This window comes from Onychostruthus taczanowskii, unplaced genomic scaffold (assembly GCF_017590055.1).
Source record: "Onychostruthus taczanowskii isolate IOZ18803 unplaced genomic scaffold, ASM1759005v1 scaffold49, whole genome shotgun sequence".
NCBI classification, from domain to species: domain Eukaryota; kingdom Metazoa; phylum Chordata; class Aves; order Passeriformes; family Passeridae; genus Onychostruthus; species Onychostruthus taczanowskii.
This window is the reverse complement of record NW_024502458.1, coordinates 4,386,090-4,411,469: the sequence shown is the minus strand read 5'-3', so window position 1 is coordinate 4,411,469 and position 25,380 is coordinate 4,386,090. Positions and strand designations below refer to the sequence as shown.

The 25,380-nt window shown below is 44.1% G+C and overlaps 2 protein-coding genes across 4 annotated transcripts; one reads left to right on the top strand and one right to left on the bottom strand.

Annotated features, from left to right (window-relative positions):
- Positions 1-1,810: 1,810 nt before the first annotated feature.
- On the bottom strand, positions 1,811-7,434 carry LOC121341489 (vitamin D 25-hydroxylase). Its single transcript, XM_041415013.1, has 5 exons — positions 7,180-7,434; positions 5,296-5,437; positions 4,366-4,998; positions 3,021-3,350; positions 1,811-2,415 (listed from the first exon to the last, which is right to left on the bottom strand). Exons 1-5 carry the CDS (start codon positions 7,432-7,434, stop codon positions 2,240-2,242), a joined length of 1,536 nt encoding a protein of 511 aa, XP_041270947.1. The 3' UTR covers positions 1,811-2,239.
- A 9,700-nt stretch (positions 7,435-17,134) lies between these two features.
- On the top strand, positions 17,135-22,203 carry CALCB (calcitonin related polypeptide beta). Of its 3 annotated transcripts, none has more exons than XM_041415100.1 (5): positions 17,135-17,177; positions 18,118-18,213; positions 18,510-18,641; positions 21,343-21,515; positions 21,811-22,203. In XM_041415100.1, exons 2-4 carry the CDS (start codon positions 18,128-18,130, stop codon positions 21,500-21,502), a joined length of 378 nt encoding a protein of 125 aa, XP_041271034.1. In that variant the 5' UTR covers positions 17,135-17,177; positions 18,118-18,127; the 3' UTR covers positions 21,503-21,515; positions 21,811-22,203. The 3 variants fall into 3 exon arrangements, with proteins under 3 accessions (XP_041271034.1, XP_041271033.1, XP_041271032.1); XM_041415099.1 differs by having other exon boundaries at positions 21,340-21,515; XM_041415098.1 differs by lacking the exons at positions 21,343-21,515; positions 21,811-22,203 and adding an exon at positions 19,448-19,986.
- Positions 22,204-25,380: the final 3,177 nt, after the last annotated feature.

Genomic DNA, 25,380 nt, shown 5'->3' with positions numbered 1-25,380 from the left:
GATCATTAGGATAATTCTAAGTCAGAGGGAAAATAGTAAGAAAGTTGATAGAGAATGAAACATGTAAATGTGACTAATACTGATACAGATTTAGAGAAAAGACAGTTTGTCAAACGTATTTGATTGCTTAAATGAGACCATAAGTTGGCATATAATGGTAAAAGTTTGGATTGATATTCTGAGGCTTTTATAAGGCATTTTGATTTAGAAACCAGAATGACATATAATCAATATGGTTCTCATTAAATGGATTAAAGACTAGCCAGGAGTTAGATCTCAAAATACCTCAGCAAAAGGGAATTATAACTGGTCAGCTGCATTTTGAGCATGGGTTCCTGCAAGAACTGATTCTTGATGGTTTTTAATCCTCCCCCCCACTTCAATTCACTTTATTTGAGCCATGTTGTAACCAAAGGCTGGCCTGGAGTTCTTGCCACCCAGAAGCAAGACTAGGTACTAAACAAACTCTGGCTGTCTGATCTGAGAGCACAGACTTGGGAACAGGAAGAATTGCCATGAGTCCAAAACTGGAGCTGAACTCCTCCAGGGCTGCTTCATGCTGAAGGCACCCAAGTTCAGAGGACTCCACCCTTTCTCCTTAGGCATTCCACAAGCACACAACATCTACTTGGTATCCAGCAAAACCTTGATCATGACTTCTAACCCCACCGCTTGCCAGTGCCTTAGGAATTGTTTATTCAGCTTTCATGGTGTGCCCAATGCACAGCAATCAGATTTGCCTCCTTCCTTTCTTTTTTGGGTTTTAAATCTTCTCTACAAAAAGCACTTTTTCAGGAAGTGGAGTAGCCTGCCCAGCCTCTTCAGAGAAACAGGAACTTGTGTTAGAGCTGCTCTCTGTGGGTAAAATAATCTGGACCTGCTGCACCTGAAGTCAACAGGCTGTTATGTGAGTGGACTGGCATTAGCTCTCTTTGCTTTTTCTCTTTCTCTCTTTCAAAATAAATGAAGTATTTCTCCTCAGCATAAGCTGCAAACATCAGGTCAGCAGACAAGCACCAATTCCTGCCTTTCAGCTTTCCTGCAGCTCCATGTTGCAGCACAATCTGTGTAAAAAGCCTGGTCAAACATTCAGCCCTGGCCTTCAAATGCTGCTTGCTTGTTTTGTTCTGAACCCTGTGCTGAGGCCTCTCTCCCCACACAGAGGGGACTAAATACTGTGTTTGGAGTTTCAGCTGCTCCTGCAAGGTCTGCAGACACAAATCTTTATCTACCAATAACCACAAAGCAAGAGCTGGCAAGAATAATAAATGAAGCTGGCAGAAGTCAAGTGTAACCCTTACACCTAAAATTTGTTCTTAAAGTTCATTTAAAATCTGTTTCTCCCCATCCTATTGCACTTGCCCTCCCCAGAAAGTCCCTCCTCTGGTCAGAAGGGTGAGGAGTTTATTTTCTTTACTCGCAGTATAGTTGCATGTGACTCTGGTAACACAAATACTGGCTTTTTCAGACTATTTAAGCAGAGATTAATCATTACATAGTACTTTGTATTGGGAGGCAGTGGAGGACAGGGGTCTGGAAATGCACTATGCTGGAGAAAAAAAAAGCCCTGTGATTGTCAGGGGTATGGCAATAACTCAACAATTTGTCTGTGATGTTAAGTGAGAAGCAAGCCATAAAAGGTCCTAAAAGTGAATTCATGGTTATCTGATCCCTAGAAAATTATGACCAACTGGGAAGATAGGGCAAGGAAAAAGAAGAATAAAATGCTTTAAGAGACAATCTGTTTTTCAAGGCTGGAAAATATAGTTTATTCTTGGTTACAGATATTTAAATAGATACCTTTTAAAGTCCCTTTAACTATGAAAATTTAATGGTTAATTATAAAGAATGGTTTAACTGGAATAATGTAAATGATATTTCCATGGATGAATTCAAGCACAAACATTTCGAACCATATTCTCCCATGCTTATGAAAATATCCTCTCAAAGTAAAATGGCTTGCTAAGTAATTAAATATTTAAAGACTGTATCAGAAGTTAGTCAATACAGTCTTCTGGAGTGAAAACACCAGGATGTGTTCCCCCCCTTGGGTTCAGTTTTTTTTTTTTTTTTCCCTGTGAAAACAGAGTTTAAAAAAAGTAAAAAAAAAAACAAAAACCCTATCAGTCCTTTAAATTTTTGTTATTCTGGCTTGAACACATTTAGGAATAGAAGGCAAAGTGGATCCTGAGCTGCAGCTTGGAGCACCGTGCTCCCCCTGCCCAGCTCAGCCCTTCCTTCACCGCCTCTCGGCGCAGACGAGGTATGGCTGTGGCTGCAGGGTCATCCCTAACCTGGGCTTCAGCTCTGGGATCACTCCATGAGGGAAATGCAGGTGAAACCGTTGTAGCAACGAGGTGAAAAAAATAAACATTTCCATTCGAGCCAGCTGTTCTCCAAGGCAATGTCTTCTTCCTGAATTGAAAGAAAGGTTTTAAAAAGGTTTAAGATGCCTTCGGTGACATTTTCGCTCTTACGATGAATAGGAATGGTCATTTCTGTGTTCTAGGAGTGCTCTGTGAAGCTGGTGGCAGTATTTTGTAAAAAGGATAGTGATACTTACACTAAGAAACTGATTTGAGAGAATTTGTTGTTCACAAATGCCATTGAAACCAATTCTGTCAAATTAATTTAGATAGACTTCTTTTTTACTATATCTTGTCTTAAAGTGCCAATCTAGATGGAAATGCTTGAAAAAATGACATTGTGAATTTTAGCCTTTTCCCCCTGCTATTTTCTTAATTACATCTACTGCCAGTCATTATTAACTGGCAATTATTAGAACTTTGTAAGCAGGATTTTTATTAGTTTATATATAAAACTGAGCTCATCTGTATAAAAGACGTTATGCTAAAATTTGTTATCTCCAGAGCACATTATATTGAATATCTTTAAATTGAATTATATTGGATATCTTTAAATCAGAACTGAGGATATCATTCTGTCCATTTATTTCCATCCCTTACACTTTACACATCCCTGGATTTGTGAAAAGGAACAGCGGAAGGAATTGCCCTTACCTAGGGAAAAAGGAATAAACGCATCTTTCTTGACAAACTGCCCATTACTGTCCAAAAACCTCTCAGGAAAAAACACTTCAGGATTGCTCCAGTATTTTTCATCAAAGTGAACAGAGTAGAGGTTGGTAATGACTGTGGTGCCTCCAGGAATGGTGTAACCACGCACAACAGTGTCTTTGGAAGTAGCATGGAAAATCCCCAGCGGGACTATGTTACAGAACCTCAGCACCTCGTGCAGAACAGCCTCGGTGTAGGGCATCTTGCACTTCTCTTCCAAGGTGGGCATTTTGTTTGGGCCAATGACAAGATCAATTTCTTTCTGAACTTGTCCTGTCAGGAATAAAAGCTGAGGTTTATTTTGTAACAGCCTTTACATTCTAATTTCAGCTAAAATATTTGTGTATACACATACATTTTAAAAGCATACTGAAACATGATATACCTTATACAAAAAACAGTAGCTTACAAGTTTTTAAATTTAGACTCTACTTTCCTATCCATGGCTAGTGTTATTATCCCCATTCTGAAGCAATGGTGAAATCGATATTAGAGTGATGTTTTTTGGTCAAAGTACCAGCAGTAACTTTCCAAGTTATCTGGGACTCTCTTCTTCCAAATCCTGGAAGCCCCAGCTGAACCAAGCACTGATAAGGTTTTGGCAGGAAAAGTGAAGTGGAGGCAGTGAAACCAGAACTGTGACTCTTCACTTCTGGAATCCAGACTTCTCCTGACAGTGTCTGGGCTAACACTCAGACATCTATTGCTGTCTTACTTCACAATGACTGTAACACATCTTTTTATTTTTAAATGCCATTTCTGGTCTTTCAAAAGCGTAAGTATTCCTGTTTATCATATGTAAATCTGTTGTGAACTGGGGAATGTAAGATAAAAATAATTGTACCTAAATTGTTACCACAACCTGATTTACATTTTTGCTGACACCTGTACATTTTTAATTTAGTTTATTACCTTCATATTTAATTACATTTTCTTATTATTTATTAACTACATAGATTAGTATATCTGCCAACAACAGATCATGCATCACAATGCTAAACCTAAATATATTAGAAATACTTAAAAGTATTAAAGCTTCATAAAAATGTCTTCACAAAATAATATGTTAAGATTTTATCATGACACTTGACTTTTGATATCCTCTTTGTCTGCATTTAAAACAAGCTTTCCACCTCTGTCCATAGTATATTTAATAAATGACACAATAGAATAATATATACAAAGCTTTTTTTTGGTGATGATTATGGATCAATGCACCAGTTTGAAAAAGCATTTTAAATCTGCAACAGGAAAGTGAATCAGCTCCTCAAAATGTCAAAATTCTTACCTTGAATGTTTGGATAAAGAGCCATAAATAACACTGCCCATCTTAAAACATTTGTTGTGGTTTCTGTCCCAGCTATGATGAGTTCTCCAACAGAGAAAATTAAATTTTCTCTTGAATATGTAGATTCTGGGTCGTTTCCATTGCAATCCATCTCATCTAAATATGCATCTACGAAATGTCGAGGTGACTGAGGCTTCCTATTTTCAGAGACACGTTCAATAAGCTCATGAAGAAACTCATAGACTTCAGCTGCATTTTTAAACAGCTGCTGGTGTTTCCCAAATGGCAAGATACCAATCCAAGGAAAAGCATTATATAAAAATACAGAAGCGCTAGCAGCTAATTCAATGTTTTCACTAAAAATCTCAATCATGTGCTGAAATTCTGTATCTTCGTATGTGAAACGTTCTCCAAAAATAATCAAATTAGTAATGTTTGAAACAGCATTTGTTATCAAGTGCTTAAGATCAAAGGGTCTGCCTTTGTATGTATCAATGGCATCAAGAAAAAACAGAGATTCTTCTGAAATTTTGTGTTCAAAGGACTTTTGACCATATCCAAAAACTCGAAAGGTATTTACAGCTAATTTGCGGTGTTCTGTCCATCCTCTGCCATATTTACTGTTCAGTAAGCCTGAAAAAATATTTTGACACAGTATTTTATGCAATGTATTTTTTGACACAGTATTTTATTTTTCTTCCCCCATAAGATAATGTAATTATTCAACAAGACAAAAAATGAGACAAAATATTTTGGACTTCTTGCTATGGAACATAGTCCACGAGTGACATTCCTTTCCAAATAATATCTTTACAGAAGCATCAAGTATTTTATGAAAGGACATCAAGTAGAGAAAATGGCTAAAGCAGATGCTTCATGTCATGTATGGGCCAAAAATTACATTTTTATACAAAAGAGATTAGCACTCACCTCCCATGTTTGTCAGCTTCTTGAACAAGGGAAGAGACGGCCTGTCTGCAAAAATTTCACTTTGATGGACAAGGCATTCCTTCACTGCATCATAGCCATTCAGCACAACAGCAGATATACCCCCGAGGTCAAGGCTGAAGATCTTTGGGGGAAGAAAAAAAAGGAATAAAAAGTGTCAAATGCTATTACAACCCAGTCTGGAGAACAAGGAATGAAAAAGTGAAACGATGCTAAACGTCAGTGTGAAATGCAGAGCTGGATAACCTTCAGCAGGGCACACAGGTGGCCAGAGGTGGGACAGCTGTGGCATTACACAGGAGAGTCTCATTAACAACGCTCATTTGCTTTGTTAAAAGATTAAATTAATTAGCCCACACTACATTCTGTGCTTTGCTGTGCACCTGAAGAAACCAGCCCTCCAAATTAAGGACTGGGGACACCTTCATGTAGTCCCTAGAGAGGAGTGAGAGCCAAGGCGACAGCCAACAACTGAGAGCAGAGCCCAGCTAGGCCCAGCTTCCCTTTCCACAAGTGGTTAGCACAAAGTGCTTTGGAGAAAGGCACAATACAGCTTGCAGAAGCCACATACAGAATTTTAAAAAAAATTAAATCCAAATCTACATTTTAATAATTAAAACTGAGCCTAAACCTGACTCCTTAAATCCCTTTCCATACATTGCCTCGGTGTTAGAAATCTGTATTTTTACCATTGCAAATCTTTAGTTTTCTCCATGTCAAAGCTGGTGACCTCCACAATATGGAATTGTGTTATCCTAATTATACATTCTGTGACAACTGGGTTGTCACCCCAAGGGTTGTCAGGCACTGGAACAGGCTGCCAGGGGAAGTGGTGGAGTCGTCATCCCTGGAGGCATTTAAGACCTGTGCAGATGTGGCATTTGGGGACATGGTTTAGTGGCAGACTTGGCAATGCTGGGTTAACAGCTGGACTCGATGATCTTAAGGGTCTTTTCCAATCTAAATTATTCGATGAGTCTATTTTATTTTAGAAAACTTGGTATTTTCACTGCTATAATGGCTCTCCTTTTTTATGTGTCAAGAAGACACTCCTGGTATATTTCGGCACACCATCTGTGAGGTTTGTATACTTTGGTCTAACTTACTGATCTTTATTCCCGTATCATACATGATTTTTTTTTTTAAAAACCCTTTTGACTGTATTTTTCCAGAGTCCTCCCAAATCCTAACATGCTGTTTCCCTCAAATTCTGCAGGATTCTTTCTGAGACCAGATGACTGAAGCTCCATACAGCATTCCAGGCAAGTAGAAAGCTTACTTTATTCGACAGCACATTTCCTTCTTCCTATTTCCATTCTACTTGTCCTAGTACTTTGCTTGAAGAACATTTACTTCTTTTTTTTTTTTTTTTTAAATTACCAAAATACATGTTAGATCTATTTGGGAGTTAACTTTTACGAAGCTCTTAAGAGATTGGCCGCTTAAAGCCCTTAAAAACAATTTCTTTTTTTTTTTTTTTTTTTTTTAATTACCAAAATACATGTTAGATCTAGTTGGGAGTTAACTTTTACGAAGCTCATAAGAGATTGGCCGCTTAAAGCTGGCTGATGGAAAGAAACGCTCGATATAGAGGAAAGTAAAAAGGGGGGGAAAAAAAGTGAAAAAAAAAAAAAAAAGGAAAAAGATTAGTTTTTACAAAGTTACGCTGGAGGGCTGTAAGTATCTCAAACACCGCGCTGAAGGTGCTTTGAGGCACGGTTCCGCCGGAGCCCTGCGCTCCCGGTACCGCCGGGGCGCTCCGCCCGCCGCCTCCTGGGCAGGGCGGCAGCTCCCGGGATCCCCGTGCCGTGCCGTGCCGTGCCGTGCCGGCCCTCCCCGCTCCCGCGGGCCCCGGGGCGGCGGTACCTGCCCGTGGATCTGGCTCTGCCGCCGCAGGTAGACGTGCGGCTGCTCGGCGCCCAGCGCGGGGATGTTGCCGAGCAGCGGCAGCCCCGCGGGGCCGGGCGGGAAGCCGGGCGGCCGCCGCTGCTTCAGCAGCTGCCGCACCACCAGCGCCAGCAGCAGCGCCGGCACCGCCGCCAGCGGCAGCAGCCAGGTGCCGCTGCCCGCGGTCGCTGTCGCCGCGCCCGGGCGCGTCCCCGGCTCCGCCGCCACCCGCATCGGCCCCGCCGCCGCCGCCGCCGCTTCCTCCTCTCGTCCCCGTCCCGCCGCCGAGCATTGGCCCGCGGAGGCTCCGCCCAACGCGTCAGGAGCGCTGCTTCTTCTTCTCTCTCTCTTTTTTTTTTTTTTTTTTTTTTTTTTTTTTTTTTTCCCCCCCCCGGAGCAATCCCGAGCTGGTCCCTCGGGGTTTGTGCAGTGCCGGAGCGCAGCGCTGGCTGCGCGCTCCGCCCGCCGACCGTGGTGGCAGCTGCGCGGAAGGACCGGCAGTTCTCTCCGTTCTCTGCTCCGTGTTAAGTCTCTCTAGAATCGCAGCCGCGCAGTTTGGAGATCACAGAATCACAAGGTTGGAAGAGACCTTCAAGATCATCGAGTCGAACCTGTTCCCTGACACCTCAACTAAACCATGGCGCTAAGTGCCACATCCAGCCTTTTTTTAAACACATCCGGGGATGGTGACTCCACCACCTCTCCGGGCAGACCATTCTAGTACTTTATCACTCTTTCCGTGAAAAACTTTTTCCTAGTATCTAACTTCTATTTCCCTTGATGCAGCTGTAGGCTCTGACCTCTGGTTCTGCCAGTTGCTGCCTGGAGAAAGAGACCAACCCCACCTGAGCACAGCCACCTTTCGGGGAGCTGTAGAGAGTGATAAGGTCATCCCCTGAGTCTCCTTTTCTCCAGGCTAAACAACCCCAGCTCCCTCAGCTGTTCCTCACAGGGCTTCCTTACCAGCCCTGGTGTTCCAAGCCCCTTACCAGCATCTCCTCTGGACATGCTCCAGCGTCTCAACATCCTTCCCAAACTGAGGGGCCAGAACTGGACACAGCACTCAAGGTGCAGCCTCTCACCAGTGCCGAGTACAGGGGAAGGATGACCTCCCTGCACCTACTGGCCACACTATTCCTGATCCAGGCCAGGATGCCGTTGGCACGTGTTTCCCAGGCACGCTTTGGGCTTGGGGAGCCTTGGGCCAGTGAAGCCCGCAGTGATTCCCTCTGGCAGATGTGTTCCGGACGGATTTGTGCAGCTCCAGGTGCAATGCCCGTGATTCTCGTGCTGTGCAGCCCGGCCTGGGCTCCTGACCCGGCCACGGCCCAGCAGGAAAAGGTCCCTGTCCTCGCAGGCAGCATGGGTGAATGTCCCCGGCCCGTGTGACAGAGCAGCACAGAGATCACACATTCAATGTGCAAAGTTGTTGTCACTTAGTGGGATGATGGCTCAGGAGCAAGGGCTGGAGCTGTAGAGGAGGCCAAGATCCATAAGGCAGAGGTTGGAGAGCAATGTTGCTGTGCCATGTGGCATTCTTGGCAAGACGCTTCATAAACAAACCCAGATTTGTTTCCATTCATGTTGATTTTGTTATTACCTTACTACTATTTTACGCCAAATTTTAGGAATAACAGAAGCATTCCTGGCCCATTACAATTTCTGTGCCACATGTTTCTAACCTGAGATGTCTTTCTTGTTGAATTCATCTTAACAGCTGTACATAGATTTTTAAGTACATTGATAAGATCTAAACAGATGAGGAATTTATGCTGATGGAGCTCATTAATGACCTGTGTCAATGCTAGCGTCCTGTATCAAAATCTTACCAAGTTTGACAGAATACAAAGAAGTGGGTTCAGCCCTGCTGGAGGTTTATTTTGTTCATTCTTCTTCCAAGTTATTTCTTCATCCTTTATTTCAGTGTGATACTGCCCGGTGTCTTATTTGGGTCATATCTGCAAAAAATACCATTATTTTCAATGCCAGTGCCTAAAGAATTCTCACCAAAGATTCGGGACCTCAGTTTGGCTCCAGTCAGAGGAAGAATGAAGAGAAATTGCTAAGGAGTAAAGTGAGATGTGCACATGCTTAAGTATCTGAGAAAACATGAAGATGTACTATTGCTTTTATTTTTGCAGCTTATGCTCTGTTATTGAAGTGTTAAATACACAAAGTTTTAGATGATCATGATTTCCACTGCATCCATGTAAGAAAAGAAAGGTAATTAACAGTTTTGGCAGCAAGCATTTTGAAGGGGGATAAAGAGAAAAAATAGTACAGGAAAGACCCATTAAGAGGTGGAAAAAAGATACAGAAGAAAACTCCAAACATGTGACTAAAAAGGAAGGATTAGATTTGTAGTGAAGGGAAAGCCAACAATATTTGACAAGTGTCTTCAAGCAGAGGAGAGAGCAGTCAAAACTGACCTTACCAGAGTGTTTGAGCCGTGGGGATGGACAAGAGACAGTGATGTTAAGCACTGTAACAGAGGAAGGGAAAATGAAGAGTGTGATTGCAGAAAAATAAAATCCATTTTGGTCAAGCCAAATGCTAAAAGATAGTGAGTCAACCAAGATTAAAGGTCCGAGAACCTCTAAAAGATGTGTGATTAAATGGAGGTAAAAAGCAGCAGCATGGACAAAGATGACTGAAATTTCTCAAAAGTAAGTGATAAATAAACCCTTGTAGACAGATGAAATCACTTAAGGATGCAGGTTTAGGGATGCAAGACTCCAACTGCTGTCCAAGCACAGGATTCCTTGCCAGTTTCTGATTGATCTTTTTATTTTTTAATTTTTTTTTCATTCATTCATTCATTCCTTCAGAAGTGTGTGGGCAGCTTATGCTGAATTGCTTGTTTGGGAATGTTTTACTCATCTTAATCATGGATGATCAAATGAGCAAACTTACAGGATGAATAAAGGTTTTTTTATTTCAATTATAAAAATGATGGCTGAGTAAAGAAACCCATTAAAGCATGTATCTTTATTAAATTCTAAAACATTCTAGTCATCAAATTTTACAATTACTTTGCACTGGAAATTCTGTAAGCAGAAGTTGGAGTAACAGGAAATGATTGTGTTCCTGTCCTCTCAGGAAAATCAGAAAGCAATTATTTGGCTTTGTATTCTTTGACTACACATACTTATATATAGCTTTGACTTTTGAAGAAATATACTGCCAGGTGTGGCTGTTCTCTGTATAGCAATGTTAAGATCTTGATGATAACTCCGGGGAGAAAAAATAAGTTTTTTCCAAGTTCCATTAAAATACTCACAAACTTATATTTAGCTCCAACTTTGAAACAGGCTCTGGTTTTCTTATTCTTCAGAGTTGACATTGTAGCTGGAAAGCAAGGTAAACCTTTATCAGGTTAAAGTGTTTTCCATTCCTGTAGTAATGTCTCTTGTCCAGTGAAATAATGACACGATTTATGAAGTGCAGGAAAACAACTTCTTTATAGACAGATGTGTAAAGGTTTTGCTCCTTGTTTTTAGTGGTAGACTAGGGAAAAGAGAGAGATTTGTACGTATGTATGTGAATCAGGCATGCTTGTCATGAAAGAAATTCATTTCACAAGCCCACTGACAAGTTTAGACTAATGTGCAGATGTTATCTATTACACTCACAAAGCTCTTTTTAACCTATGTCATCATAGAGAATGATCAACTTCCATGTCACGATTTTCTCCTGAGCCAAGCCTGTAATGATGCTGGTGCTTTACAGATTATCTAAAAGAGAAAAACACATCTGATGTTTTCCCTTGTGAATCTGGTGATTGGTTGCTGAGAAAAGCCTCACCTTTTCCTTCAGTCACATCCTTTTCTTTCATCACAGTCCTACTCTGCCTAAATATTTCATGTCTGTCAAGCAGACTCAGAAGACTGGAGACTGGCTTAACTTGAGAAATAGTTTTGGCATGTTGTATTTGCTGGTTCTTTCAGAGTATACTTAGGTCAATTCTATGCATAAATTTAGAAATTCATTGTTTTAATTGATGGTCTCATAGGACTATGGGTTCTGAGAAACTCTGCTGAAAGTAGATTAGCAAGTATCATGTTGTAATAGCCTTTGCCTTCACAAGCTGTTTACCAGCATATAGGGGCAGAAATCTTTTTCAGCCTCAAATTTCACTGAAGGCAGAGGCTAAATCAGTGCTGTAGGACCTAACAATGTCAGGACTCTGCATGGGTCTGGGAGGGACTGTGGAAAACTCTAAGTTACCCTGTGGCTTAATCAGACCTCAGAACTGGCAAGACAAAGGATGAAATGATAACAGGAGGACTTCCACTCTTCTAAAATCCTGTAAACAAGAAGCAAGGATTAACTTGAGGGCTTGAGAAACAGTTTCTCACCTTATTTTCACTGACATGCTCTGACAATATATAAGATAGTATCACAGTACTTGTGCAAGCAATGAAATCAAAGTTTTATAACCATGCTGTTGTTTAACAGGATTAGTTTTCTGTTCTGAGGTGTTTTTTTTTCAACTCTCATTTTACCTGCAGAATGCAAAAACAAACAAACAAACAAAACAAAACAAAACAACAAACCAAAAACATTTTCAGGGTGAGGTTTTCCTCTGTAGTGCATCCCCTCAGTGCTACCCTGGTAATGCTGCAAGTCTGACCCTGCCTCTGCTGAGTGTGAGGGGCTCTCCTTGTCAGCCTGCTGGAGGTGTAGCTTGGGACAGAACTGGAATTGTGCCAGTTGTCAGAGGGAGGGAATGTGTTTCCAGGTGGCAGGAGGGGGCTGGAGTAACCTGCTCGGAGGCTGAGCTGTGCTAAGGCAGGACAGAAGGTGACAAAGCCACAGCAAACGTCCCTGTGGTCTGCCCCTGCTGCCTGGCCAAGCAAACCTCAGGGCAGGACAGTGTGGCCCAGTCTGGTTTAAAGGATTATTCCAAACTGGATTTTGAATATATCGAAGAAAATTGCCACAGAACCTACAGAATCTTTTGGGGGTTTTGTGTGATAAGAAGATTTCAAGGAGACTAAACCAATGCAACCCTGATCTTCTGTTTAAAATGCCGGTCATAAATCAGTCTTGGAGCTTTTCTAAGGCATTTTGGAGGAAAATTTGCTTCCAGATTGATTCATAGATTTTTCACTAATTAGCTCAACAGCAGTTCCACTTTCTCAAAAGCAGGCACTGAAGCAGCCTAAATCCAGATTTAATGTCCATTAAAAAGGAAATGCTTTAGTGTTGGGATTTATATCAGTGTTCTGGTTCTCAGGAAAGTACTGCATTTTTAAAGAAGCTCTTTATTTTTTTTTTTTTTTTTGGGCCAAATTCAAACCAAACCACAAGATAGATTGGTACAATAATATTTATGTGGGTAAGCTTGATGTGAGCTTATGCTAAATCTGAATATGGTTTTTCAGAGACTGTGGCAGCAGGATTGAGGAAATAATTTGACCGATTAGGGATGTAAGTTTTGCAAAACCAAATGTCTACAAAAGTTATAGTGTTGGTTTCAGAGTTTAAGCCATTCCCCAGCTTTTCAAATTATGGTGTCACAGAAACTGGAGGAGAAAGGTATAAAGAGAACAAATGTAATGGATTATGTTCCTTTCCCACGGCATCTCACCTATATGTGTCATTCCTGACAGATGTTAGAGTAACATGCCATGAAATCCTCCACTGAAAGAGGTTTCAGTGCTATAACTGAAATGCAACTTATTCTTTCCTGTCATTAATCTCAGTTGTAGAAAGCTTTTCTCAAGTGTGGAGTCTCCTTTGTTGCCCTTCAAGACTATAGTATATAATATAGTACCAGATTGCAGATTGTTATTGTTTCAGGACAAGTATTTATATTTTTGTTATCACCTTTCTCCATAGTCTTTCCTTCTGTTACGTTTCCCTGGTCTTTTGAGCTTGTCTCCCTAAATCCTTATATGGGATCTCTGATAATCCCTACTGGCATTTCTCTAGACTTTCTCCAACTTGCCCAAGTCTTTTTGGTCTAGATCTTATCACAAAAAGTAGAGTGCAAGGATTACCTCCCAGGCCTCAAACAAGACACTCCTGGCTAACCCACAGCTTGCTTTTACAGCAGCACAACCCCATTAAATCTGGCTTAGTTTATTTCATTTTCTACAGAACGATGGGTTACAATGAAATGTTACAATGAAATGTTAGAATGTTAGCTCTGCTCACCTTGCCCCACGTGGCTTGTAGAGCCTTCTTAAGGAGCAGTGAAGTGACTCCCCAGGTTCTCCTTGTAAAGAAAGAAATCAAAAAACTGTGATTTTTACAGTTGGCTTTATCATAACTTGTCCTTACCTGAAAAATCTTGATTAGTTGTTATGAAGAACAACCTTAGAGAGAGCAGAGACCTGAATCACACTCACCTCCCTCGTGGAGAATTTACTGTGTTTGTGGATCATGGCATCATCACTGCCTCCCCTTTCATTTTTGTAGGGTCCACTTTTCTCTGATATGAACCAATCATGGAAATGAAGATTTTACCTGTGCAGCTCACAGTCCTATCTTTCTTGAAGAATTACATTTAAGTATTGAACAAAAATTGCACCATAATATATAAATGTGATATTTTTGTTTACCAGCATGCCATCTGATAGCATTTCAGAACTTCACTACAGTATCTGTGGCTTCTCAACATAATGGCAATATTTACAGTAGAAAAAAAATGATCACTCTTTAAAATATATTAGTTAAATGATATCAAAGAGTATAATATTGTAAGAAGTTGCATTTAGTGTAGAGAAAGTCACTATAAAATAGCCCAGAATTTTCTTATTCTCTACAAATTAAAACAAATTTATCTGAAAATGATATTCCTTTTACTTGGAGCTGGGGGTTGCATTAAACAATCTGATTTCTTGAAATAAATAAATGAAAAGAATCCCATCATTCTGAAGCTTTCTATTTAATCTGCTTTGAATCTATACCCAGTACTGAAAAAGGCATAACAAGTCCCTTGGAACAGATTGTTTCAGTAAATGTCTCACTTTCTTAGTGCAATGCTGCAAAGTACCCCTCTCTGCTAGATTTTCCATGAACGTTTAACCTCTAGTTCTGGATTTATCAAGCAAAAAAAGAACGTCATCCTGTGAAAATCCTCTTTTTTACAGCTTCAAAATTAGACAAACTGGACAACTGCCCTTCTTCTCCATCTCATGTACAGGAGAAATTTGCAAAAAAGAAGATATGTTTGGGGAGAGCAGATGACATATAGCTAAGGGGGAGGGGGGAAATCGGACAAGCGTTCCAGCTGGGAGTCCCTCCATTAGCGCTGGCAAGGAGCAGCCGAAGTGCCTGCCAACATCCAAGTGCTACATCATCTCTACGTGCACAGGAGTGGATCTATTGGCATTCGTACCTGTTGGTTTAAATTTACACTCCTTCCTGTGAAAGCTTAAAGTAGAAATGTTGGCACCTGAAATTCTGTAATCACCGGCTCTAGCCCCGGACCGAGCCACACTGGCAGGAGGAGGGCTTGAACTGACTGCAATCAGCCACAAGGCAAAATTTAGCTTTTTCCTCCCAGAAGGAGGAAACTGAAATATGCTTTTACAACAGAATCGTCTGGGATTTTATTGTTTTAACTTTAATCACGGGAGTAGTCTATATGGACACGGAGTAAATAATTCCCCAAAGGAAATGGGAACAATTAACTCTTAGCATAGGAAGAGAAAAGGAAGAGTGAAGTTAGAGAGAAATATCAGACTGGCAGCCCAGTCATTTAAGTTCCTGCACTGTAATTCTGTTGGTGTAACTGTAGAAATCATATTAAAACAGCAAAACAAAACCCGAGCCATTCCTTTAGGTGCTGCCTAATATTTGTAAATGCATCCTCAGAAAAACTACCTTAAAACCAGAATAGGAGTCGTGAAAACGGAAGAGATTTTAAATCAAATACTTAGACTCCTTCTCCCGGGGGATTCCCGTGGTGAGCATACGTGCGAGGGAGCTGCTGTTTAAAACGAACTTTCAAATTTGGCAGAGCGGGGCGGAAGGAGAAAGCCTTCCAGGGAGCATCCCCTCCGCCACCGCCTCGAGGGCTGCTGCTCGTGAGGGGCTACGAAGATGTGTTGGGGTGGAGGGGAGATCAACCCCCCCAAAAAACCCCAAAAAAACCCCCAAAAGTGTTTCGGGTTGTCACTTGGGAAAAAAAAAAAAGCAGAACCCAGACCCCAAAACCCAGAGGGTTTGGTAATTGTCGTTCTGCAAAACGAGGGCGGCGAAGCGGCGCAGCGCCCGCCGGTGGCCGCCCCGCGCTGGGAGGGGACGGGGCCGGGGCGCCCCGAAAGGCGGGTGGCGATGGACACGGCCATCCCTCCCGGACGGCAGCCACCCGCCAGGTGTTTCTGTATGTTCGTGGTTTTTTTTTTTTTTTTTTTCCAAACTTCCCAGCTAAAATCTCATCAACAAAACATCACCCGCCCCGCGGCTCTCCCCACATTTATCCATCTCCCGGCGAACACACGGCTCCTGCCGCCGGGAGTGACCCTGTCATCGGCGGCTGCAAAAACATAAACGAGGAGCCCGCCGGGATGCTCCCAGGAGCGCTCCCCATCCATCTGAGCAGCGAAAGGCGCCATCCAGCCGCGCCGCTCACCCGCTCCCTGCGCGGCCGCGCACTGTGCGCGGGGCTCTGCTCGCCGCGGTGTCACCGCCGGGGCGACAGCGGCACAGGCCTCTCCTCCCACCGCAGCCGCCGGGAGCTGAGAAGCGCTGCAGGGGAGCGGGAGCAGGGGCGGGGACGGGCGGGGCCGCGTCGCCCCGGGGGTCCCGAGGACGGTGGGGACCCTGCGCGTCCCCGCCCGGCGAGCAGCCCGTGTGCGGCGGGGCTGCCGCTGCCGCCGGGCTCGGCGAGCGCCCGGCGACTTCGGGCGGGCAGGAGAGGCGCTCCCGGTCTCTCGGGGCGCGGTGGAAGCGCTCTCTCCGCCCGGGCGCGGCAGAGCATCTCTCCCGGGCCGCTTTTCCCCCTCCCCGCGGCCGCTCCGGGCGGCAGCACGCCGTGTCCCCGCCGTGTGGAGTGTCCCCGCCCCCGCCGGGCCGGTGCTTGCTGCGCCTGGGCAAACACCCGCCCGGGCACACATCCTGAGGGGCAGGTGCTGCCGTGACAGAGGGTCCTCGGCGGGTGATGCATGGGCGGCGCGCAGCTGCCCGGTAATCCCCGCCGGCGGCGCTCAGCGCCGGGCAGCGCGGGGGCGAGCCCCGCTTCCCGGGCGCGGAAAGGCGCTGCACCTGCCCCTGAAGTTGTGCGACGGAGATGCTGGCGATGCTGACAGCTTCCTCTCGGAGCGCGGAGTTGCTCCGCGGCCCCGGCCCGGGGGGGGCGGTGCGGGCGCCCGGCAGGGCAGAGCACGGGAGCCGCTCGCTGCCGCCACGGGGATGCTCGCAGGTGCCACTTGTCCCTTGCCCCGGTGATGAGCGGCGGGTGCCGCCGCCAGCGCTCCCTCCTCTGCCGAGGGGCTGAGGGGGCCCCGGTGTGCTCCCCTCGGGCAGCCATCGGCGCTGCCGCCCGCCGTGCCCCTGCCCCGCTGCACATCCCGCCGGTGCGGAACCCCCGCCACCCACACACGGCTGCTGCTGTCGGGGCGCCGGCAGAGCGCCGGGTACGCCCGGGCTGCGCGGCGGCCACCGGGGGAGGGCGGGAATTCCCGGGGAGGGAGCGGCCCCGCTCTGCAATGCGGTCCCACTGCTGCAGAGGTCGCCACGCGGGAGCGGTGCAGCGGCAGCGGCCCCCCCGCCCCGGCCGCGCCGCGCCCCGCGTTTTTTGTGAATGGGACCCTCAAGGAGCGGGCCATGACGTCACCGCCGGGCCCAATGGAGGAGCGGGCCCCGTCGGGCGGCCGGCGCGGTGATTGGCTGGCGGGCGCGCGCGGGCGCCCACGCAGGCGGCGGCGGCGGCAGGTATAAAGGGGGCGGCGGGCAGTGCGTGACACCGCGGATCGGCGGCGACACCGGCAGCGCGCCCGCTCCTGCGCTCCGCTCCGCACCCGGTAAGCGCCGTGCCGTGCCGTGCCGTGCCGTGCCGTGCCGTGCCGTGCCTCCCTGCGCGGGGCTCTGCCCTTCGTGGGCTCGTGTACGCGGGGCAGCGAGAGCCACGGCGGCGGGGACAGTCCTTCCCCGCTCGGGCGCATCCTCGCCCCGCCGATGCGGAGTGTCCGGCCAGGACAAAGTGCTGCGGCAAAGGTCACGGCCGGGGCGCTCCGGGGAGCCGCGGGGAAGAGGGGCATCCTTTGGAAGTGGGGTCGTGGTTCCCGTCGAGTACTGGGAGCTGGCAAAAATGAGTATGATGTGGTGGTTGTGATGTGCTCCTTGGAGTGCAAGGCACTGATGTTGTGAGAGAGGTGTATCTGAAATCTTAAGTAATAGATATTTTTACAGCTTTTGTGCTTGTGGCTGATTTTTGACTTATCCTCTTCTCTGGTTTCAGAGTAGAAGTATTTATTGAAATTAAACTACTTAATTCTTAGTGTGATCTGAACTGGGGTGTTAGTGTGCTGGCTGGCAAGAAGCAAGCAGCTTCAGGTAAAGTGCTAACAAGGGCACTTGGTTCTCGAAAATGTTAAACACTTATTTGTTTTTCCTTGTGGTTTGTATCTGTCCATGTCAGACACACAGTCTGTGACATTGTGTGCAGTAGTCAGAGGGACATATTTTCTGCCAGTTTGAGGAAAATTGATTAAGTTGAATGCAAATAGCTGCAGGTCTTAAAAGCCACATTTTTCTGCCCTGTAATAGAGCCAAGCTATAATAAAATTTTGAGAAAACGAAAGCACAAAGCAATAATCAAAATAAACAAAAAGGTGGATTTAAAATATAATGAGTTTCATATTTGTGCTACTTGTGGCTGGGAGGCAATGACCTCTTTAGTGGAACTTGCAGGATTGAGAGGGTTGGAAAACAGCCATTGCTTGATGTACCTCTTTGTTGTAGAGAGGAAATCATGGTTATGCTGAAGATTTCATCTTTCCTTGCTGTTTATGCCTTGGTTGTGTGCCAGATGGACAGCTTCCAGGCAGCCCCAGTCAGGTAAGAAGCTGGTCCTGTTGCTGAGTGCTCTGTCTGAATGGCATGAAAATGCTTAATATTCTTGAGAGGTCCAGGAGGGAAACAGACCACGGTGAAGGAGAAAGGTGGCTGCTGCTTTTTGTGCTGGGGCGTTTTGATTCAATCTTTAAACCGCCCAAGGCTGCGCGTGAGGAGAGCGCATCGGGCTTTGCACATTCACACCCTGAAAGGCACTGTCAATGACACACAGCCTGCCAAACCCCTCTCTCTGCAGCACTCTGGGGTTTACTCACCCTGTTTCCCTTGCCTCTGCCTAGACCTGGCCTGGAGTCCATAACGGATCGAGTGACTCTCAGCGATTATGAAGCTCGGAGGTTATTAAATGCGCTGGTGAAAGAGTTCATACAGATGACAGCAGAAGAGCTGGAGCAAGCCTCCGAGGGGAACAGGTAAGGACTGCAGTCCTGGGCACCAGAAAAGCAATGTGGGAATGTTACATGTTTGATATTTAGCAAAAAGCCATTTGGGCAGACCCTCTGCAGGTCATGATCTTTCTGTTTTCTTGGGATTATGGCTTACTGGTAAAGGATGATACTGCAGGATCATCCTAGTGTTGGTGTCGAGGGAACAGCTTCCACCTAGTTAACCTGCCTCTATCTGTCTCTTACTTCTGAAAGTGGAGGGCGATTTGAGCTTGAATGAGTAGGTTGTGTTAAAATATGGCAGCAAAAGGTATGTCTTCCCAGTGGGAGTGTTAGGGCATTACTCAGTCACTCTTGGATTCTCTGTCGTGCAAGTGCATGCTGTTGTAAGGCATGGAAAGTCCCTGGCAGGAGGGATGTGTTCCTCCTGATGCACGCAGCACCACTCTCCCTGGGACCAAAGGCATGCAGGAGCATTTGCATTATCCTAACAGGATTTGCATTGCAATGCATGGGGATGGATGAGACACTGAACAGCATGCGGGATATGGGGGAAGTTCAACTTCCTGACCTCTGACTGTATGAGCATCCAAAAGGCTAATGGACTTGCTTGTCAACAAAATTGGATTCATTAACAAATGGTGTTTTCCTTCTGACTGCTTTCGTATGGACTTGCCTTGCATGGAATGTGATGTGGAGGGTTTGGATTTATTTTGAATGAATTTTTAAGTTTCTTAACGGTAGATCTTGTATGCAGGGAAGAAATGCATGAATGTGCATGCTTGAGGTTACTCTTCCTTTGGGCATGTTTTTATTTTTTTTCCCCCCTGCAGCCTGGATAGACCCATTTCCAAACGCTGTGCCAGTCTGAGTACTTGTGTGCTGGGCAAACTGTCTCAAGAATTGCACAAATTGCAAACTTACCCTCGCACTGACGTCGGGGCTGGAACTCCTGGCAAGAAACGGAATGTGCTGAGTGACCTGGAACATGAACGCTATGCAAACTATGGGGAACCCCTAGGAAACAACTAGACATGCTTATTTCTCCCCCTTTCCCTTTTTTAACCTGATGCATGTGGATATAACTTTGATTGCTAACTTTGCTGTGTTCTTTTGATTCTGTTTTTGACAGAGAATGTTTGAGATGGACCTAATGTTAGGAAGACCGAGAATATAACATGCATACCACACTAGGGGAAAAAAATAAATAAAAATGATCAGCACTGCCTTGACATTCCAAATGATTTTCTTAGACCTTGATTAAAAAAAAAAAATTCTTAAAAAGTTTCTTCATTTCTGGCTGCTAAATGTACAAGTAGATTCTCTTGTGCTTACCCATGCACTTGTTCAATAAACCTATTTTTCTATAAGGGTTAGATCTTCTTGGTTTAACATTTTGATTTAGAATGTGAGATTTCTAGATAAGGTTAGAAAAATTTTTCAACTTGTCTTAATGTTCAGGAGAGGCAATGCTAGTAACTTCTAGAAAAGTACAAAGAGAGCTTAAAGTCAAAGTTCTACATATAAATTGATATGTACTGCTGTAATCAGGCATGCATGCAATCCTGTTGGTAGGGATCCTGAGAAGCAAAGAAATCAGGAAGGCTCATACATACTCATTCTAACAAACTAGAAATGTAATCCTGTTTAAAACTGGGTACTGAACATGTCCAGGTAAGAATTTTGTGGTCTTTTTATTTTCTTATTTTACAATAGGTCTTTGCTCTATTTTTAAAACTTATGTACCTTTTAAAATATTTGTGTTGATTTGCAATTCCCCTACCTTGTCTTGCATTAAGAGCCAAACCCATATTTCTTTACAGTTCTGTTACAGCACTGCATCTATCTTGTAATTAGAGGCCTCTTTTAAAAACTTGGCATTGATTGTAAAAACAACTCTTCATTGTTAAAATTAATAAACTGCCTTGTGATGCTTAGCTGAGAAAAATCCCTCCTACTGCAAGAAAAACTCATTGCTTTAGTAGGAAATTCTTCAAGCAAGGATTGTGTGAATGCATATTCCTTGAAGTTCCCCATCTAGCACAACTCTTGGCTGCAGGCTGAATTGTGAGCAGAGAACTAATACTGTCACAGTCTGAACTGCCCCATGGTGAAGTTCTGTAGTAGACAGAGGTCTAACTGGAGGAAAGAGAGGTTCTCCCATTCCCACTAAGCACCTGGAAGCAGTGTCTTTGTGTGTGGTTCACCCCTGAAGGCAGCTAGTCAGAGTCACTGACAGAGCTCCTGTAGTGATCAGTGATGCTGCAATTCCACGTGTCTTCTGGCTGTTGGGGAGCACAGGTGAGGAGTTGAGAAGTGAAAAATCTGTGTTGGCTACTGCCTTTCAGGAACACGTCAAGCAAAATACAAATGTCAGCTTTTGGAGGAAGAGGGGGTTGTTGAAATTCTCCAGATCTGAACCTGCTCAGTTCCTTACCATGGCCATAATGCCTGGCTGGAGGCAGGCAGTAGCCCAGGTGTGGCTGAGAATCTGGCCTGGATTTAGTCTTCAGTCCAGCTGCTTTTATAAAGTGAGTCTGAAGCTGAGAAAACCATGAAGAGGCTTCTTTTAGCAGTTATAATCAGTGCACAGAAGCTGCATGTGCCTGCTGCACAGCCAGCCTACTTTGAATCCTGCAGCAGAGCCTTTGCTAGTCATAGTCATGTCTCACCGCGTGCAGGGTTCGTGCTGCAGGAACTAACTCTTCCTTTTCCTCCTGAAAAGCAGTGTAACAGCACAGAAGAGGGCCTGCAACACAGCCACCTGTGTGACCCACCGCCTGGCAGACTTCCTGAGCAGGTCAGGGGCAGTGGGCAAGAACAACTTCGTCCCAACCAACGTGGGCTCCAAGGCCTTCGGCAGGCGAAGAAGAAGCGTCCAGATATAAGGAGCTGAACACGGTAAATGCACAGCACCAAACTGGGCCTGGGGCATCACCATTATTGGAGTTGTGTGGGAGGAATACCAGACCTGCAGTGGTCGCCTCTGAGAAGAGAGGGGGACGCAGAGTGTGAAAAGAAAAAAGATGTGACAGATAGAAAAAAGATGTGTACAAGAGTTTTTGGAAATGTTCCTCTTGGGTAACCACCTTCACAGTGCATTAACTAAACACAGCAATTTGGTTGGAATTGTTTGCTTGTTTAACACTAACATTTCATTATCAAGTATCAGTAACTCTGGTGTTCTTTCTTACAGATTGCAAAGAAACTGAAAACTCGACTTTAATTTCTAATGGAAGCAACTCTTCTTCATAAACCAAGACCACCAAAAAGATTAATTTTTCATCCTACTATTGAAAATGTTTTATTTAATACAAATGAAAACACTTCTGTTATGTATAGTAAAAGAGAATCTAGTTATTAAAGTTAAATTATTGTATATTCTTTTTATATGCAACTCTATTTCAAATAAAATGTGACGGCATCTATTATTTATTTATCTTCCAGCTTATGTGATCCGTGCTACTTATCCTGGCCCTACTGCCAAATCTCGGGGATTATACTAAACTGCTGCCTGGCAAGGCATATGTGTATTATACAGTGTGCTGTGCCTTGATGTAAAACACTTAACTATCCTGATTGTACAGTATGTTTAAAAAAAAAAAAAGAAATCACTTCAGTATTGTATTATTTGTGAATTTACGCAAAATTAAAAAAAGTATTTTAGATACACTTGGATTGAGAAACTGATTTTTCATTTGGACACGCTTCTGAAGATATGTGGCACCAAGCCAACATCATTGCAGATCAGCTAGTCCATTGATCTGCTCTAGCCTTATTAACTATAAATACTAGGGTTTGGGGCAAAAGTTCAGAACAGAAAGAATAGATGCTTTTTATATATATATATTAAAAAAACCCCAAATGAACCAAATGACACCACTTAGACTTCTGCCAGAAAAATAAGATGAAGCCACAGGTACATCTAGTAAAAACTTGGGGCTACATTTCATTGTGTAGTTTAAAACGAAATTTTTTTATACAGGCAATAGTTCAGATGAAGCAGCCTGACATCCGCTGTAGATTTTTGTGTAAAGTCAAAAAAGTGAATTAGGAAGAGAAAGAGAAGCTACAGAAATGTACATTTCTTTGAAGCAATCCTGAGACAGAGTCTATTTAGGGATCAGGGATAAATAATTAGAGTGAGTGCAGAAGAGGGTAGCTGGATCCATTCCATGGACTTCTAAGTGGTGCTGCCAACTTCCTTCTCAAAGCTGCTGCTGTTTCAGTTTAGTAGCTGAGTCAGATATTTGTTTAGATTTGTTTCGTGCTTTACAGCCTGACCCTAAAATCTGCTTCATCAATTCAGATGAATCCCAGAATGGGTGAGGGAAGAGGCCACAGGGCACCATGTGGTGCCACCTCCCTGCTCCAGCAGGGTCATCCTGCAGCACAGAGCCCAGGATTGCATCCAGAGGGTTCTGGCTTATCTCCAGTGAGGGAGACTCCTCCTCGTTGTGCAAAGCAGAGGTGGAGGTTCTCACGCTGTCTCTGTGTCTCTGCTGCAGGTGTCACAAAGAGGAGCTTGGCCAGCCTGGTGTGGACAGTGAGGCCACCCAGTGACTTCCAGTCCGTGCTCGTTCCTGGCCGCGGTTTCACTCCTCGGGGAGCAGCAGCCCTGGTAAGTCAGTGTACAAAGCAGGCCTTGTAGAAGATGAACCCCTGCACTGTCTTTGTGCAAGGATCTGCTTGGGTTAGGCCAAACTGCTGGTTTTTGAGCATGTAAGTGTTTGTTGCTATGTTTCAGGTGTTTTTCCCCATTTTTCTTTACACAAAGTAGGGGTCATAGGCTGGGATTGCCTGGCAACCTCAGCAACACCTTTCCCTGTCACTGCCAATCCTTTGGGCACAGGTGGCCGCTTGTTTCTTTTGTTTCCTAATACAGCACTCAGCTGTTTAATCTTTTCCAAGACAGAATGCTAAGTACAATTATTGGGGTGAATGCATGTATTTTAGCAATTCATATTAAATAAGAAGCCAGGCAATGCCCTTAGGCCCCTTCTGGCTTTAAAGTCTAAATGGTCAAGCAGTTTATTTTTTCCCATTTACAGCCATTCTCTGCTGAGAGACACCTGAGGCTCTGCATAATTGAATGCCAGCTGTATATCCATCTAATCTAAAAACTATTAGTCCCTCTTTTCAGTTTAACAAAGTTATGCAAGGGATTTCCCCAGACCAACACTGCACACCACAGCACAAACCTGACACATAAAACACTCAAGTAGCCTTGGTGCTATACCTTGTCCTGGGTATAGGAAAATTGTGTGAAACTTTTGATACATGGTTTTTGTGCTGATTGTTGTTTTCTTTTTCCTTAGGAAGAACTAGCTACCTTTCCACCTCAAGATTTATTCCTGTTATATCTTCTGTCTCATTTCTCCTTAGGATCTCTGTGTGCACATCAATGCAATACACTGAGCGGTACATATCCCTGTAAAGGAAAGAGGGTTGAGCACTAAGGAAGCAAGGGGGAATGCAAAAAAAACTTTTCCGTGATGTGAAGGGATAGAAGCCCTTCACCACAAAACTGAGATGCTCAGAGCTGTGGAAGAAGCAGATTGTTATTGAAGCTAGAGAAAAGCAGAGTTGTAAACAGTAATATTTTAAGTAAAAAATTGATAGTTTTGTGGCAGTAAACATGGTAGAAGGAATTGCAAAGCTGCTAGAAGATTGTTAATGTCTTTGACTGACTGTGAAAAAGTGGAAGAAATTCCTTCCATTTTTAAAAGGTACTGTTCTGGGTAATATTACCCAAACTTGTCAGCTCTCAAGTAAACCCCAAACTTCTACTCCAGGAGAAAAGCTATTTTGATATTAGCATTTAAGAAGGAAGAATATGGTTTTTAGTGTATTTTTCTTTCCATTTTAATACATTGCCATTCTAAGAATACTTGGAGCTGGTGGAAAGTGTAACATTGGTGCAGGATATGTGAGTGACACCAAACCCAAGTTACTTAGCATTCAGTATTCATGCACGAGTGTCTATGTTCTTGTTTATGAGGCAATATCAGCCTGACTGTAGTTTGGTTCTAATATTTTTTGATGTCTGTGTGTGTTTCCTTTTTTTTTTTTTTTTTTAATCTGAGTGCAAGGGAAGTCTTGGGAGAGTACTTTGCAAGCAAAAGCAAAACCAGAAGAAATTTCTGAGAAAGAAAGGGGACAGGTGGTGGTCTGCTCCTAGAGCTGACTCAGTTTTTGATTCAGGATCATTCACCCGGACACTGCTGCCCACACTGATAGAGCATCATTTTGAAATAACCCAAGTGGACTTCCACTGTGGCAATTTTTTTTTCCTTCTGTTAGTGAAATTTAATTCATCTTCCTGAAAGCTTCCATTATCTGCAGTGTGAGAAAGGAGCAGAGCTAATGTTATTGCTTCTGACACTGAACACTGCCAAAAGCAACTTATATCAGGCAGTAGTAAATTTTGGTATTGGTTATCTAATCCAGCATTGTCATGTCTAATTAGCAGATTGAACATCTCTAAGAGGTGAAGAGTTTAAAACATGCTGGAGAGTTCGGATCTGCGCCTTTTTTTCTGGGCTGAACTGTCTCAGAACAGGTGAGTACTTATTAGAGATAAACTGGGTGCTTCAAGCCTGGCTTCACCCAGGTTGAGCACTGGCAGCTTGGTTCCAAACTGTTCACAATCACTGCCTCTGGCAGGCAGCTGAAGGCTGTCCTAGCAGCTCAAAGGGCTCAGCATGGAGCACACCTTTGCTGGTTTCTTTACTGTTCTAAAAGGCATGAAATCCTTTCCCTGTTC